Source organism: Typopeltis vanoorti, chromosome 21 (genome assembly GCF_054136105.1).
Source record: "Typopeltis vanoorti isolate ZY-2024b chromosome 21, IOZ_Tvanoo_1.0, whole genome shotgun sequence".
Taxonomy (NCBI): domain Eukaryota; kingdom Metazoa; phylum Arthropoda; class Arachnida; order Uropygi; family Thelyphonidae; genus Typopeltis; species Typopeltis vanoorti.
Window position 1 is genome coordinate 22,585,326 of NC_143569.1, and position 16,608 is coordinate 22,601,933.

At 35.7% G+C, this 16,608-nt stretch overlaps 1 protein-coding gene across 1 annotated transcript in view; it reads left to right on the forward strand.

The window, feature by feature from the left end:
- The window catches only part of LOC150094671 (exosome complex component MTR3-like), a 177,495-nt gene that overhangs the window by 44,905 nt on the left and 115,982 nt on the right, over positions 1 to 16,608 (forward strand). Inside the window, exon 4 of the mRNA XM_090411435.1 lies at positions 409 to 487. Within this exon, the coding sequence (XP_090267561.1) occupies positions 409 to 487 (79 nt within the window). The remainder of the gene's footprint in view (positions 1 to 408; positions 488 to 16,608) is intronic.

A 16,608-nucleotide genomic window follows, 5' to 3' on the forward strand; every position in this document is an offset into this window, starting at 1 on the left:
AGCAGATGTGCAAGGAAACAAAGAATTGGATACCAAAGGGGAAAGAGAAGAAGAAGAGGAAAACTGAGGAGATGTCTGGATTGTCTACTCTTGAAAGCAGTGGCATTACAAGCAATGAGGCTTAATAATTTGCCCATATTTATCACTGATGTAGTTTTGCCTTCTCTCTCTCTCTCTCTCTCTCTGTGTTGAGAGGTAGACACATATATTAAAAACCCTTAGCCTTGATACATGATTTCAGTGATATATTTTATTAGCGATAATGAATATGTAACATTAGTAAAGTGATATAAAGATAGCTTTTCTAGTTAAAGTGTGCATTCCTTATTGAGACTGTTGGAAGTTAATGCATAAAAAGTGTAGTCCACTATTAAAAAGTTGTGCTTTTTTTTTTTTTTTTCCCTCCAGTTTTGAAGATGAATGTTGTAAATCAAGCAAAGGGTTCTGCTTACATGGAAATAGGAAAAACTAAAATTATATGTTCTGTGTAAGTATTCATCTGATTTACAGAATTATTTTGGAATTTTAGTTTTAAGAAAAAATTGTAAAAACAGTATAAAAACTTGTTTTAACCATGGAACCTTAACTGTATTTTATATATTTTTTATTTTCTTTTATATATATATATATTTATATATATATATATAAAATTTTAAAACATAGATTTAATGACTTAAAAACCGAGATAACTTATAAAGATTTTAATGAGAATAATACAACTAGTTTTGGCTTATAACAGCCTTCTTAAGGTATTCATAAAGGAAAAGAATAGTAATAAACATTGAAGTATCTAAAAAAAACTGGAAATTACAGGTAAAAATTGCCACACATAATTGATACATAAAAAACATTGTATTTTTTCAAGTTGTTCTAACAGGCGTGCCATTGTTTATTGCAAGTGTGCATGCAGGCTCACCTGAATGCCAATATTGAATAACTGCAGCATGGCTATCTGGGATGTTATAACTCAAATTGTTGTTTAAGAGCGGACAGGGTTCTGCAGGATTTCCCTTGATTCTACAATTTTTCTCTCAAACTCATCCTCACAGCGAAAAATATTTTCTGATTTATCCCAGAAAATGGAGTGGCTTTGTTGATCATCACTAGGATTATTTGAAAAAAGAACATGACTGGATAATGCAGTTGCATGAGATCTTTTGTAAGAGATGTCTCTCTTATGCTCTTCTATATGTTGTTCAATAGATTTGTTAGTTTGTCTAAAATAAGGGATATTGCAATCGCACCATAATTTATATACACCTGGATATTTTAGGTTGTGATGAGTAGGCTATGGATGGCTGATTAGAGAACGGATTTTAGGAAGTGTGGTGAAGAACGTCCTGATATTGTATTTTTTAAGGACTTTAGCTAATTTTTTAGAGACTGTGCTAATGTATGGAATGGAGATGCTACCTTTAAAATTAATAATTTCTGTTGTGCACTGCCTAGGAGGATCCAGAAGAAATTTCTTAATCATTTTTTCAGAGTATCTATTTTGTTTAAAGATAAGAGTGAGGTGATTTATTTCTTTTTGTAGTTCATCTGGTTCATTCAAGAGAGAGCGTGCTCTGTGTCCTACGGTAGATATAGTTCCAAGTTTTTGTGGTGGAAAATGATGAGAAAGATTATGCAGATATCTATTGGTATGAGTAGATTTTCTGTATATAGAGATTTTTAATCTTTCAGAGCATCATGTAAGCATGACATCCAGGAAAGGTAAGGAGTTATTATTTTCTAGATCAGCAGTAAATTTTATATTAGGGATGTTTAGATGATGAAGAAAATCTATGAGAGATGTGTGCCCGTGATTCCAAATATTGAAAATATCATCAACATATCGTTTCCAACCTTTTGGTTTAAATGATATCAGGACTCCGTTTACCACAAAAACAAGGCCTGGCAATGGGCAATCCTTTGTCCCCAGTTCTAGCTAACATCTTCCTTGAAGATTTTGAAATGAAAGCCATATCTTCCTTCTCATTTAAACCAAAAGTTTGGAAACGATATGTTGATGATATTTTCATTATTTGGAATCACGGCACACATCTCTCATAGATTTTCTTCATCATCTAAACATCCAACATCCTAATATAAAATTTACTGCTGATCTAGAAAATAATAACTCCTTACCTTTCCTGGATGTCATGCTTACACGATGCTCTGAAAGATTAAAAATCTCTATATACAGAAAACCTACTCATACCAATAGATATCTGCATAATCTTTCTCATCATTTTCCACTACAAAAACTTGGAACTATATCTACCGCAGGACACAGAGCACGCTCTCTCTTGAATGAACCAGATGAACTACAAGAAGAAATAAATCACCTCACTCTTATCTTTAAACAAAATGGATACTCTGAAAAAACGATTAAGAAATTTCTTCTGGATCCTCCTAGGCAGTGCACAACAGAAACTATTAATTTTAAAGGTAGCATCTCCATTCCATATATTAGCACAGTCTCTAAAAAATTAGCTAAAGTCCTTAAAAAATACAATATCAGGACGTTCTTCACCACACTTCCTAAAATCCATTCTCTAATCAGCCATCCAAAGCCTACTCATCACAACCTAAAATATCCAGGTGTATATAAATTATGGTGCAATTGCAATATCCCTTATTTTAGACAAACTAACAAATCTATTGAAACAACATATAGAAGAGCATAAGAGAGACATCTGTAACAAAAGATCTCATGCAACTGCATTATCCAGTCATGTTCTTTTTTCAAATAATCCTAGTGATGATCAACAAAGCCACTCCATTTTCTGGGATAAATCAGAAAATATTTTTCGCTGTAAGGATGAGTTTGAGAGAAAAATTGTAGAATCAAAGGAAATCCTGCAATTTGAGTTATAACATCCCAGATAGCCATGCTGCAGTTATTCAATATTGGCATTCACGTGAGCCTGCACGCACACTTGCAATAAACAATGGCACGCCTGTTAGAACAACTTGAAAAAATACAATGTTTTTTATGTATCAATTATGTGTGGCAATTTTTACCTGTAATTTCCAGTTTTTTTTAGATACTTCAATGTTTATTACTATTCTTTTCCTTTATGAAAGAAGGCTGTTATAAGCCGAAACTAGTTGTATTATTCTCATTAAAATCTTTATAAGTTATCTCGGTTTTTAAGTCATTAAATCTATGTTTTAAAATATATCACAACAACCGAGTAAAAGCCTATGATCACATATATATTCAAGTCTTAAGAATAACAAAGACATCGTTATCATACAAGCTGACAAGGGCAATGCAACTGTAGTGCTAAATAAAACAGATTATCATGAAAAAATCTTGGCATTATTTGAGTCAGATACGTACTTGGAAATTGAGAGAGATCCAATGAGGGAGATACATAACAAAACAAACAATCTCTTACAAAAAGCCACAGAACTTCCACGAAACATACACCTTGCCGCTTGCTCTTTACATCCAGTCATCCCAAGATTATATGGTCTCCCAAAGATACACAAGGAAAACTGCCCACTGAGACCAATTGTAGATAATATTGACTCGCCTACCTACAGCTTATCTAAGTTTCTGGCTTCATCTTTAAAAGGTTTTACAGGAAATTCTTCTTCATATATAAAAAATTCAACAAATTTCGTCTCGAAAATCAAAAATTTAAAACTCCTGCCTTCAGATATCATGGTGAGCTTTGACGTGGTGACTCTCTTTACAAACATACCAACTCAAGAGGTTCTTGATATTTTAAAGAATGGGCTACTTTCAATATGAGAAGAAAATCTACAAACAAAATAAGGGATTGGCAATGGTAAGCCCCCTGTCTCCTATATTAGCTAACATCTTTTTTGAATATTTCGAACAAAAGACAATCTCCTCAGCTACTCTTAAACCAAAAATTTGGCTGAGATTTGTAGATGACATATTTCTTATCTGGGAGCATGGCACTGATAATCTTCAGTCTTTTTTTAAATCATTTAAACAACTTCCACCAAGATATCAAATTAACAATGGAGGTTGAAGAAAATGGATCTCTTCCCTTCCTGGACGTAAGACTTACTAAGACATCTGATTTTATTAAAATCTCACTCTTTAGAAAATCCACACACACACAGATAGATACCTGCATGTGTCATCACTATCCTGCGCAGAAAGTGGGTATCATCTCAACCTTAGCACATCGTGCCAGATCTGTACTTGTCAGATAATGAAGATCTAAAAAATGAACTACAACATCTGCAAAGAACCTTCACAAGTAATGGCTACTCGTCGAAAACTATTAATAAGCATCTATACTGCAGGCATCAAAACAACTCAGAAACACAAGACAATCCCAAATATACCTTACCATATATCAGCTCGCTCTCCATGAAACTGAGAAGAATTTTACAAAAGTGCAACATAAAAACCTGTTTCTGTACTACTCTTCCTAAACTAAGATCGATTTTAAGCAAATACAAACAAACTCACAATCATCTACAATTCCCAGGAGTGTACAAAATCACATGTGACTGCGGGAAGCAATACTATGGCCAAACTGAAAAATCCATCCTCCTACGTCTGGAAGAACACCAGAGGGACATTGCCTACAAAAGAACTAGAGCAACTGCCCTGTCAAGCCATGTACTGTTTTCAGTAAACACAAATGATGAAGGCCGTCAACGAGATAAACTGGACAACAACAACCTCAAACCTTCATATACGCCGTGACTAGGTGGAGTGCTGCATAGTCGAGTCTAAGGAAATTGTTATGAACCCTCATCACATAAATAATAACCTTAGCTATAATCTAGATGCATTTTGAATAAATTTAATTGTTATTCTAGTCTCGGTTATAGTCAGTATATATATATATATATATATATATATATATATATATATATATATATATATATATATATATCATCATCATCAAATTCCTGCCATGTACCCTCAAGGAGTGTACAGGATATGATAGTACTACATGAAAAAAATTACATTATTATTAATTTCCTATCTACAATTTTCCTCCAAATCAGTCTGTTACTTGTCAAGACCCCAACATTATCAGATCTTATATTTCTATTGTCTAAAGAACTTTGTACCGTATCAATCCACCTATATCTTGGTCTTCCTCTGGGTCGTTTTCCTGCCAACCTGGCAGAGAACACTTGTTTTGCTAATCTTTCCTCGCCCATTCTATTTAAGTGACCATACCACCTGAGATTAGCTCTGCTAACACATTCCTGGATGCTGACAATGTCAAGTTCTTTCCTGATATCCTCGTTTTTAATATGATATTGCCATTGATGCCATCTGTTCATGCCTATAATCTTTCTCAGGACTCTCATATCTGTGGTCTCTAGTCTTTGGTCAAGTGTTTTACTTCTGACCCAGCTCTCAGATCCATAAGTTAAAACTGGTTTGAACACTGTCATGTATACAGCTAATTTAGTGTTCCGACTAATTTCTCTCTTATTCCATATGAATTTATTCAGTTGCCTTCCCACCATACCAGCTTTGCTGATTCTGTTGTCTATTTCTATATTTAATTTACCATCTTCAGTAAAAATCGTGCCTAAATAGCTGAAATGTTTTACTTGTTCCACAGGTTCTCCATTCACAACACAGTAGACATTTTCAATGATTCTGCCTATTTTCATTGTCTTTGTCTTTTTATTGCTGACCTTCATACCATATCTATTACAACAGCTATTCAATTTAGTCAGGAAGTCTTGCAGACTTGTAGCGGATTTATTTAGAAGTATAACATCGTCTGCATAAAGCAAAGAGCTGACATTACCATCTCCAATTTTGATATCATGTTTAATACCACTTTCCTTCATAATGTGATCCATATAGATAATGAATAACAGAGGGAATAATGTACATCCTTGTCTCACACCAGATTTAACATTAAACCATCTTCCTGTACTTCCTTCAATTCTAACTGCTGACTTACAACTCAAATAAAGACTAAGTATTGCTTGATATAATGCCCCATTGACACCATATAACTGCAGCGTATTGAATAGCTTCTCTCTTGGCACCTTGTCATATGCCTTTTCAAAATCGACAAAACTTAAATACAGATCTTTGTTATATTCCCATGCTTTCTCGACTATTTGTCGTAAAGTGAAGATCTGATCCTGACAGCCTCTATTTGGCCTGAATCCAGCTTGTTCTTCACCAAGCTTTTCTTCCACAATTCATCTCAACCGTTTCTCAAGTATACTTGCATAGATCTTGCCAGGAACACTCAGTTGGGAAATACCTCTGTAATTTTCATGCAGTTTTATTTCCCTTTTTATATATGGGTACTATGAGAGCTCTACTCCAATCATTGGGAATTCGTCCCTCTGTCCAGGCTTTCTGAACTATGCAGTGCAGCCACTGTAACACTCTTATACCATCATACTTCAGCATTTCTGGTCGAATATCATCTACTCCTGCTGCCTTTCCACATTTCATGCCATTGATGGCTTTTTCTACTTCAAGTATGGATATGTATTCCTGACTGCATGCCTGGTCAGTGTTTTTTACCACTATGCTGTCATCACTGCTTGTTTCATTTAGCAGTTTTTCAAAGTAATTACTCCATACTTCAAGAATATCTTTTTCTCCCGTTTTCATGTCACCTTTATCATCTCTAATTCCTTTTACAGCACTCTTTCCTCCATTCTTAAGCTTCTTCAACAACCTCCAGAATATTTTCCCACCTTCTTGATATTTATTTTCTATATTCTTGCCAAAGTCCTCCCATGACTTTTGTTTAGCTAGTTTTACACAGCGTTTAGCATTCTTGCATTTGTCTCTATATTCTCTAAGAGCACAAGCTGACTTATTTGACAGGAACTTTTGATATGCTTTCTTCTTTTCCTTCACTGCCTCTTTAACTTCCTGTGTCCACCAGGGAGTTCTGATTTTTTTATCCTTACAGACAACCTCACCACATGCCTCTCTGGCAGAATCAATCAATGTTTTCTTCAGAGTTTGCCACTGAATCTCCAAGGTTTCATTCCTGTTCTCAAACTCTTTCATTTTTTCTTCAGTAATCTTTGTGTATTTTAGTCTACAGTTCACATCTGAGAGCTGCTCAACTTTTATTCGCTTTAAAACTTTCGTACATGTTATTCTTTTCAATATTAAATTCAATTTTATCCTGCTCAAGACTAAAGAGTGATCACTTCCAATTTCAAATCCTCTGTACACTCTGGTGTCCTGCACCAGGGAGAAAACATCACTATCAACAATAACATAGTCAATGAGACTTTTCTTATTCCTAGCCACTTCTCTCCATGTGAATTTGTGCACATTTTATGTTGTAACATGGTGTTAGTAATAACCAGTGAATGTCCTGAGCAGAAATCCAACAGATATTTTGCCATTATTGTTAGCTTTGCTCTTTTCTCCAAATTTTCCCAAGATATTTTTGTATGTCTCACAATCATTTCCTACTCTGCTATTTAGATCCCCAACAAGGACCAACTTTTCATTTTTCATTGTGTCTGTTGCTTTTTCTAAAGCATCAAAAAATTCCTCCACTTCTACCTTAGTAGAACCTTCTGTGGGACCATAGGCACAAATAAGACTCATTGTCCAGTTCCTCATTCTCATATTTGCCCACATTACTCTACTTGAGACTGACTGATAAAGAAGGAGTAGCCATATATATATACACACACACACACACACACACGCATATTTATACATATTTATTAAATTTGAATATTTTTAGGTTAATGCTTAAATGGACTATTTCTGTTTAGTGCTTTTCACTTTAAAAATGATACAGAAAGTGTGACATGCTTATGGACCATGAGACTTATTTGAATCAGAGTAGGAATGCTATGTAGTGGAATGTAAGACAGAGAAGGAGTGAAACTGCCAAGAAAGTGAAACTGATGACAAAGAAAAGAGTTTGATTGATGACTGGAAAGCATGAGAGTGAAAAACAGTGCAGTTAACTGTAAAATAACAAGCCCAACTGTTAGTGAAAAAGTGACGATATTTGAAAGCAGACTTGGTGAAGATGTGGGAGATGAAGTGTGTAGAGTGAAATAGGAGAATTGTAGATATGTATGGAAGAGTGAAGAATGCTGGAAAGGATGATGACCGTTTGACAGAGGTAACAACTTAGGTGTTGCATTGTATGGAATTTAGTTATAAGAGGTATGGGGAATGAGAGGATGCACAAGGTTTGTTTTGAATGATTGAAGCATTGATTATGAGGAATAAGCAAGCAAAACAGTTGGTAGTGGTAGGAAAGCTTGATATTGAAACAAGGAGAATGTAAGAAGGGATATCTGGAGGTTGTTAAGGTTGTTAAAGAAGAAAGTGCTAAATGTGGTCTTAAACTTAACCGCAAAAAGACAAAAGTTGTGACAACATGTGAACTTAATGATTTTGAAGTAGATGGGGAGAAAATGGAAGTAGATAACAATTTTGTGTTCCTAGGATCCCAAATTGATAAAGATGGTTATTGTACCAAAGAAGTTAGAAGAAGATTATTACTCGGAAAAAAAGCAATGACAAATTTAAGCAAGATCTTTAAAGATAAAGATATTAGCCTCACAACAAAAATCAGAATCGTGAAAGCAATGGTATTCCATGTGGTGCTGTATGAATGTGAAGGTTGGACCCTGAGAAAGAGTAAAAGAAGGAAGATAGATGCATTTGAATTATGGGTTTGGACTCATAATTCAAATGCATCTGAATGTACCATGGACTGCAAAGCAAACCAATAAATCAGTGATAGACAGAATAAAGCCAGATTGCTTCCTTGAAGCTATGATCATCAAGCAAAAATTGTCATACTTTGGACATATTATGCGAGCAAATGACAGCCTGGAGAAGACGATGATGCTTGCTAAAGTGGATGGAAGCAGGAGAAGAGGAAGACCAAGAATTAGATGGGTGGATGGAGTTAAAGAAGCAACTGGAGTGTGCTTGGAGGTTCTGAAAGACATGGTCAGGGACAGATCGGAATGGAGAGTGTATGTTCGTGGAGTCGCCAGGAGTCAGAAACGACTCGATGGGTCATAACACACACACACACACATGGAAGAGTGAAGAATGCTGGAAAGAATGATGGCCATTTGACAGAGGTAACAACTGTGTTGCATTGTATGGAATTCAGTTATAAGAGGTATGGAGAATGAGAGGATGCACAAGGTTTGTTTTGAATGATTGAAGCATTGGTTAGGAGGAATAAGCAAGCAAAACAGTTGGTAGTGGTAGGAAAGATTGATATTGACTTCATTGGAAACAAGGAGAATGTAAGAATGGATATCTGGAGGTTGTTAAGGAGAATAAATGATAATAGTTTAGTAGGAAAAGTAATATGTTGTCCTGTCCTCTGAATACACCAAGATCATGAAATGGTATGTTAGTGGAAACATGAAGAGAAAGGAGTGCAGTTTGTGTGAATGTGTGGGATGAGTTTGAGAGACAAATGGAACTGTATAAAAGTGATGGACTGCATTTGAATAGTTTTGCCGTGAGTCCTGTTGAGAGGCTGCTGCTGGAACACAGAGTAATCACTGGACAGAATGGATCGGAGCAAGCAAGAAGCAACATGGAAGAGCAGAAAGTAAAGAAGGAGGGATTGAAGGAATGCTTATGAATGGAAAAGTGAGGAGAATGAGAGAACAGGAGTGCAAGACAATCTAGGGAACAGGAGGTGAAGTCAGTAGACATGTGTATTAAGAGAAAAGTTGATGCTGGAACAGGAAGTGTATATGTGTGAGTAGACAATAAAAGGGAAGGAGATGAACTAGAATGTGAGGGGAGTATTTGGATCTGGGATGGGAAATAAGAGCAAGGAATGGGTGGTGGGGGAGGCATGGAGAAGTTGCATGTGAGAATTGTTTATCAATGGAACTTGGTGTAGGTTTAGAAATGAACTGTTAGGTTATATAACAATTGATAGAAGTATCAGAAATAATTTTTTATTATTATTATTATCTGAGACCTCCAGGGAGTCAAGGACTCATCGAGGGAGGCTGTAAATTACCCAACCCAGCTATCATACCTTCCCTTAATTCATTTATACTAGATACACTCACTACCTCTAAGAGCAAATTATTCCATTCACTCACTGCTCTCTGGGAGAAAAACCTAGATCTTACCCCTTTCTTGACTAAGAACAACCTTAACTTTCATGGATGCCCCCATGTTCTCTCCCCTGCCTTCCATGTAAAGAAACATTTCATCATTTGAAATGCCATAACACCCATTCAAAAGTTTATAGACCTCTATCATATCACCTCTCTTTCTCCTGTTAACCAGAGTCTGCAATCCACATACTTGCAATCTGTCCTCATAATCTAAATCTCATAATCCAGTTATAATCTTTGTAACTCTTCTTTGCACCCTTTCCACAGCTTCTTTATCCCCTTGGAACCTGGGAGACCAAATCTGGGCACAATAATTCAAGTGTGGTCTTATCAAAGCCTTATAAATAGGCAAAATTACTTCCTTATTCTTACATGTCAAGGTTCGCTTCAAAATAGCAATTATCCTCTGAGTTGTATTTGCAACTTTTGCTATGTGACCTTTGAACTTTAAATTCTTATCCACCAATACACCAAGATCCCTTCCCTCTTCAGTTTCTTGTAGCATAATCCCGCTAATATAATATGCAATTGTTTGCATATTATATTAGCGGAACTCTAATATAATATGCAAACAATTGCCCAGATTTCCAGTCTATTCAAAGCATTTTGTAATTACTGAATATCAGTAGCATCCCTGATTGCCCTGCCTATCTTTGCATCATCAGCAAACAATTGCAAATCTGATGATAGACCCTGCTTGATGTCATTAATGTATAGATTGAACAATAATGGTCCAGGGACTGAACCCTGAGGTACACTACTGGTTACCTTAAATCTGGCAGATTCACACCCACTGTATACCACTTTTTGATATCTGTCTATCAATCCCATATTCTGCAGTTTACGCAACAACCTGTTGTGTGGTATCCTATCAAATGCCTCAGAAAAATCCAGCATTATCATAGTGTATCCATTCCCTTTATTCAACTCTGTCGTAACGTTATAAAATATGAGCAGATTGCTAAAACATGACCTTCCTTTAGTAAACCCATGCTGTTCCCTGCAGAGTATAGAATGCTTGTCTACCCATTTCTGTATGCGAGTTCTTACCAACTTCTCTAAAACCTTCACTACCACACACCAGAGATACTAATAGGTTGGTAGTTAGACACATCAGTTTTTGCACCACCATTGTGTAATGGACTATCATACATTCCTTCCATTCCTGTGGTATCATTCCTGAGCTAAGACTCAAGTTATACAAATGTGTGAAAGGCCTAGCCAATTCAGCTGAACATTCCTTTAGCAGATGGGCTGATATTCCATCTGTTCCTATTGGCAAATTCTTATCCAGGTTATGCAACAGCTCTTCAACCTCATTTTCATAAACCTCGAACTCTTCATCCAACGTAGCAGTAGCACTGTGCACCATGCTACATACACCTGGTTGATATATCTTAGCAAGTGAGCACTCATTAACTGAACAATTTCCCTTGCTTCCGACACTCGTGTACCATCTGCATTCAATAAAGTTATTCCTCCACATTCATTCTTTCTTTTGCTTTGCAGCATAACAATAAAATTTTTTTGGAATGATTTTAGCTTGCATGGTCAATTCTATTCATACTCCGTTTTAGCTTTTTTCACAATACTTGTTACTTTTCTGGCCTGAGCTTTATATATTTCATAACTCCTCTCACTCTTATTCTCATGATATTCTTTCCACATCATCTTCTTGTGAATCTCTTGCTTAATAAGGCTGCACATCCATTTCACTCCCAACCTGTTTATTCTTCGAACACTAGGGATACATCGAGATACTGCCTCATTCAAGCACCTTTTCAAAGATTCCCATGCATTGCTGACAATTTTTCCATTCAGTAACTGATACCATGGGACCAAAGATAATATTCTTCTAAGTTGATCATGATTTCCTGCTTTGTAGTTCAGCATGTAACCTGTTTTAATTGGAGTTTCAATATAATTAGATACTTTCCAAGAAAGAATAGCATGATCACTGTCACCAATTGGTGGTAATATAGCCATATTCTTGACAGAGATCTCTTCTGAAGCTATGAACAAATCCAACACTCTTTGACCTCTAGTTCCTTCTTTCACATGCTGCTTGAGAAAGTTCTCACGCAACAATTCAATAAATTTCTGTTCTTTCTTATAATTAGATTTCTCTTCTACCCAATTAATGTTTGGAAAATTAAAGTCACCCATAATGATCATTCGCTTGGTACCCATAAGGCTAAATTGGCGATGCATTTCTTCGTCCCCTACAACTGAGCTGCCAGGTCTGTAGCAACACCCCACCATCTGTTTCATTCTGTTAACCTCCACTTCAGACTCAAACTCATCGCTACATGGGACATTATTACCATCATTGTTTTCTTGTATTTCTACCCTGACTAGACTTAAGTCATTTGATATCATTAGTAGCACTTCTCCTCCTCTCTTATCTCTTCTGTCATTTCTAAAAATAGTATATCCGTTACACTTGAGCCCACTTGCCATATCTGATTCTGATAGCCAGGTTTCACTAATGCCAATCTTGGGCCACATCGTATTGTTATGTCGTCACTCTTTTCCTAAAATAATTTACTTTCTTTATGAATTTATCTCTCTACAATGACTACAAGATTTACAAAGTTTCCCTGACTCTAATATCTGTATCACTTCTTATGTGTTCATTCTATAAGGAAAGCAAATTGTATATCTCTAGCCGATTCCTAATTTTACTCACATGCTTACCCTGACTGTTAAAGGTTATTCCTTGCTAAAAGAAACAAATCCTCTAATTTCTTTCTGGGGCCGTCTCCTCTTCAGATATTGACAAATTTATTTTTTAAAGCTGCACCAGCCAATATCTTAGAATAGAGGGGACTCTTATTCAGGGAGACTTTTCCAGACTTTTGGTGCACATAGGTGAATAAATTTAGTGCTTGAACTCATAAATTAAACGCTTTACTGTGGCTAAGTAAATTCTGGTTTGCAGTCATAACCTCTATAACAACATGTTATACCTTTCTTTCAATTCTTCCCCCTGCTATGGTTCAGATTAATGAGTGGTAGTTTTGATTCATATCACAGGCAAAACTCAAGTATAGAAGAAAAAACATATTTATTGGAATCTAAAGACATATACACGTAGACCAATCTCACTTTCAATTAATTCAATGACATGCTAAATCAAACTATCAAACTGATTAATACTCTAATTCATGAACAATAAATCCTTCTTTTAAGTTAGAGATTAAACACACATAATATACACATCATACTAATCAATATTCTATCTACTATGTTAGTCTTGCACATTAAACTAGTCATAATCATTCCAGACAATATGTCTTATGGACATTAGCCACTGCTAAATAATCACTTAAAGTTCTTAAATACTGTCCATATTCGATAATTACACTACAATGATCTTTCCCCTTTACTGACTGGGTAATTATACAACAAAATCTGTACTTTACCATTTCTTGGGACAGGATTTCCAGGTCCGTCTGAATTGACCTTCTTTGTTTGAATTACCTCTCAATACTTCCATAAGCCTGTGTCCACATGGTGGGTCACTATGGTCATCAGATTAAGCTATGCTCTGCACCTGGCGTTGTTCCTGCGTCAATTCTGGATCTGTTTTGGGCCATCCTGATTTCTACTGCTGGTTCATAGGATACATCTGCGATATTTTTCCGTCGGAACTTTCAGTGAAGGAGCAAAGACAGCATATGCCATCTCACGCTTTAGTAGTGACAGAAATTCAGACATTGAAGGGAAAGGCGCACCTTCCGATATCGTACTATCACCGAGAAACACCATCAGGAATTTCCTGTCCACAGGAGAAGTCGAGTCATCATCCAGCAAAATAGGCGAAAAAAGCCTTGAGAGAGGAATGCAAACCCTTTTTATTCTCCCTTCACTCCCCCCCCCTTTTAGCACCCTATTACTAGCTGTGATAGCGCCCTTTTACTTTCTGCAATCTTTTCACGCCTGCTACTTTCTTCGTCCGCAGGGATTTTGGCACATCGCGAGATCTCTAGCAGCGTTTTTCAGGAAACGAATGTATGTCGCTTTCCAAGATTGCCAATGCCTCAGGCCCACCTGTGACCTTTGGACTATTGTTTATATCTAATTTACCCATTCATTGTATACATGATGCATTCATATAATATATTAATATAATATTATACACAAAGTTCTTTACATGGTATTACAATTCTAGAAAAGGAAGTAATTCTATTTCTATTTACAGTTAGTACTTTATTCCTTCTGCTCGAGTACAAGTATTTTTCTCTAAGCTGATTTTTCTGACTTGTTAAATCCTGAATGAATTGTTTCCTTTTAAAAGATCTTCATTCAGGATGTAACAGTATTCAATAAAGCAACAAACTCAACCCCTTTGTTTCTAATGCTCCTGGCATTTGTGTATAGACATAACAATTTACGACCTAGCCTATTCTTATTATTAGATATGCAATGTATTTGGTCTTCTAGAATTTTCTCTTTTCCCTCCCCAGACATACTCAAAAGGTCTGAACCTAAAGCATATTTTTCTACTCTTTTCCACATACATTACCACGTTCAAAGGCATTCATATCTTTATCATGTCTGTATACCATAGCTGAACTTTCACACACAAAAATTTTTCTATTCTTCCCTTGATAATCTAGTTTTCCTGACTCTGCATTGGGTCTCATATCAAGAAGTAATTTCTCCAGGTTTCTGATGCCATATGAATTCAAGTGTAGGCCATCATTCCTATACAAATCTTTTCTGCCATCAAACATACTCTACACATCTAAAAACTCACATCCGTATCTTCTACATAACCTGCACGGGAAATCATTTGCTATCATCGCCCTCCTCCTTAACTCAGTACTATCATATCTAGGTAGTAATCCTACAATTTTTACTCTCAGATTTCTTTCTCGCTTCTTCCAACGAACCTTTCATATCTTCTCTCATACTATGTTTGTCACCACTTAAATTATTAGTACCCAACACTAACATTTCTTTTACATTTCTTTTTTGTTTTTCAATTGCATTTGTCATATTTTTAATTTTTACTCCCGGGAAACTAGAAATGGTGACTCCCTCAGCAAGCGCAAATTTTAAAATTGGGTCACCATGCCATATTACCTCTTTTTTCTTAGATATTAACTGACTTATCTTGTTGTTATTAATATTTTGGTTCATGTTGAGTATTTTCCTTCCTGTTCTTGTTGTCATCCTTTTTCTTATCCTGTCGAAGTTTAGACAAAAGTTTTCCACCTTTTCCAATTCCCTGGTCGATTTCCTAATAATTTCTTTTAACCGAGCTATTTCTAATGTCAGTGTATCCTCAGATAAATTATTATCATCACTGCAGTAGTGCTTTTGTTCAGGACAAACGCTCTCGTCAGTAGCAACAACTTTAGCTTTAGTCACTGCCTTGTTACGACGAGTTTTTGGCGTCATTTTTAAGAGTAGTAAAAACTAATAATATTTCTGAAATTATATTATAAAATGCTTATAATGCAATACTCTAAAAACTACAATAATATACTAAAAATGCAGAATTAAATCTAAGAAAACACTTTATAAATCAAAAATCACAAATCTTTCAGCAGCTCTCTGACAGTACGTCTGGGAATGAACGTGTTGCTTTGATTGAGTTCTTTCACTCAAAACTTGTTTGAATAAATTAAAGCTGGTTGGATGAGGACAACATCTTGACACAAATAGAGATAGAAGGGTGTGAGGTTTTTCATAAAGATAAAAAAGGGGGGAAAAAAGACAGGTAGAGTGCTGTTAATAATAGAAAATTAGTGTGCCTATGCAAGGTAACAATAATGCCAGCAGTTTTGAGGTAGAGGTGAATAGAATGAAATACTTAGTTGAATATTGCAATAGACATGCTAACGTGGGCGGTTTTGATATGCATAAGCAAATTAGCCAAGCAAATAGGAAAACGGTGATCATTATAGGTGATTTTAACAATGATACAGAGGACTATGATTTATAGAAGTTAGGAGACAAAATCCATTGTATAAGGTCTTGATTAGGTCATATATGGATTATTATGCACAGATTTCAGAGCCCCCCCGCAGCTCTAGCTGGGACCTGAAAATTTAGGGCCAATATAAGGGCACCAAACAATGAGGGGTCCCCAGGAGCAGGAGCACTCTAGCACCTCAGTAAAAGTGTAAGTACAGCCCTCCTGCTCATGGTAATAACATACTACAAGTTTAGAACCTTTTTGTGGGTGGGATTCACTTTTAAAAAAATCATGCAAAAGCTCCTCACATAAACAAATTATATCTTGCAAAAAAAAAAAAAAATATTAACTGGTTAGTTTGTTAGATTAAATTGTCAGTCTTTTATGAGAAAATGTTGATCCCACAAACTGTTAATGTTATATGTGTTTCCATGAAAATTCATTGAAAAACCATTCATCAAAAGATAGTTTATCGAATCGGAATTTATCGAAAAGGCAGTTTGCTGAACAACAATGCAATTGATCAAAAAAGACATTTCACTGATAATTTTTCAATGAATTCTTTCATAATTCATTGAAAGATTAATTTCTTGAAAAGTATTGTTTTA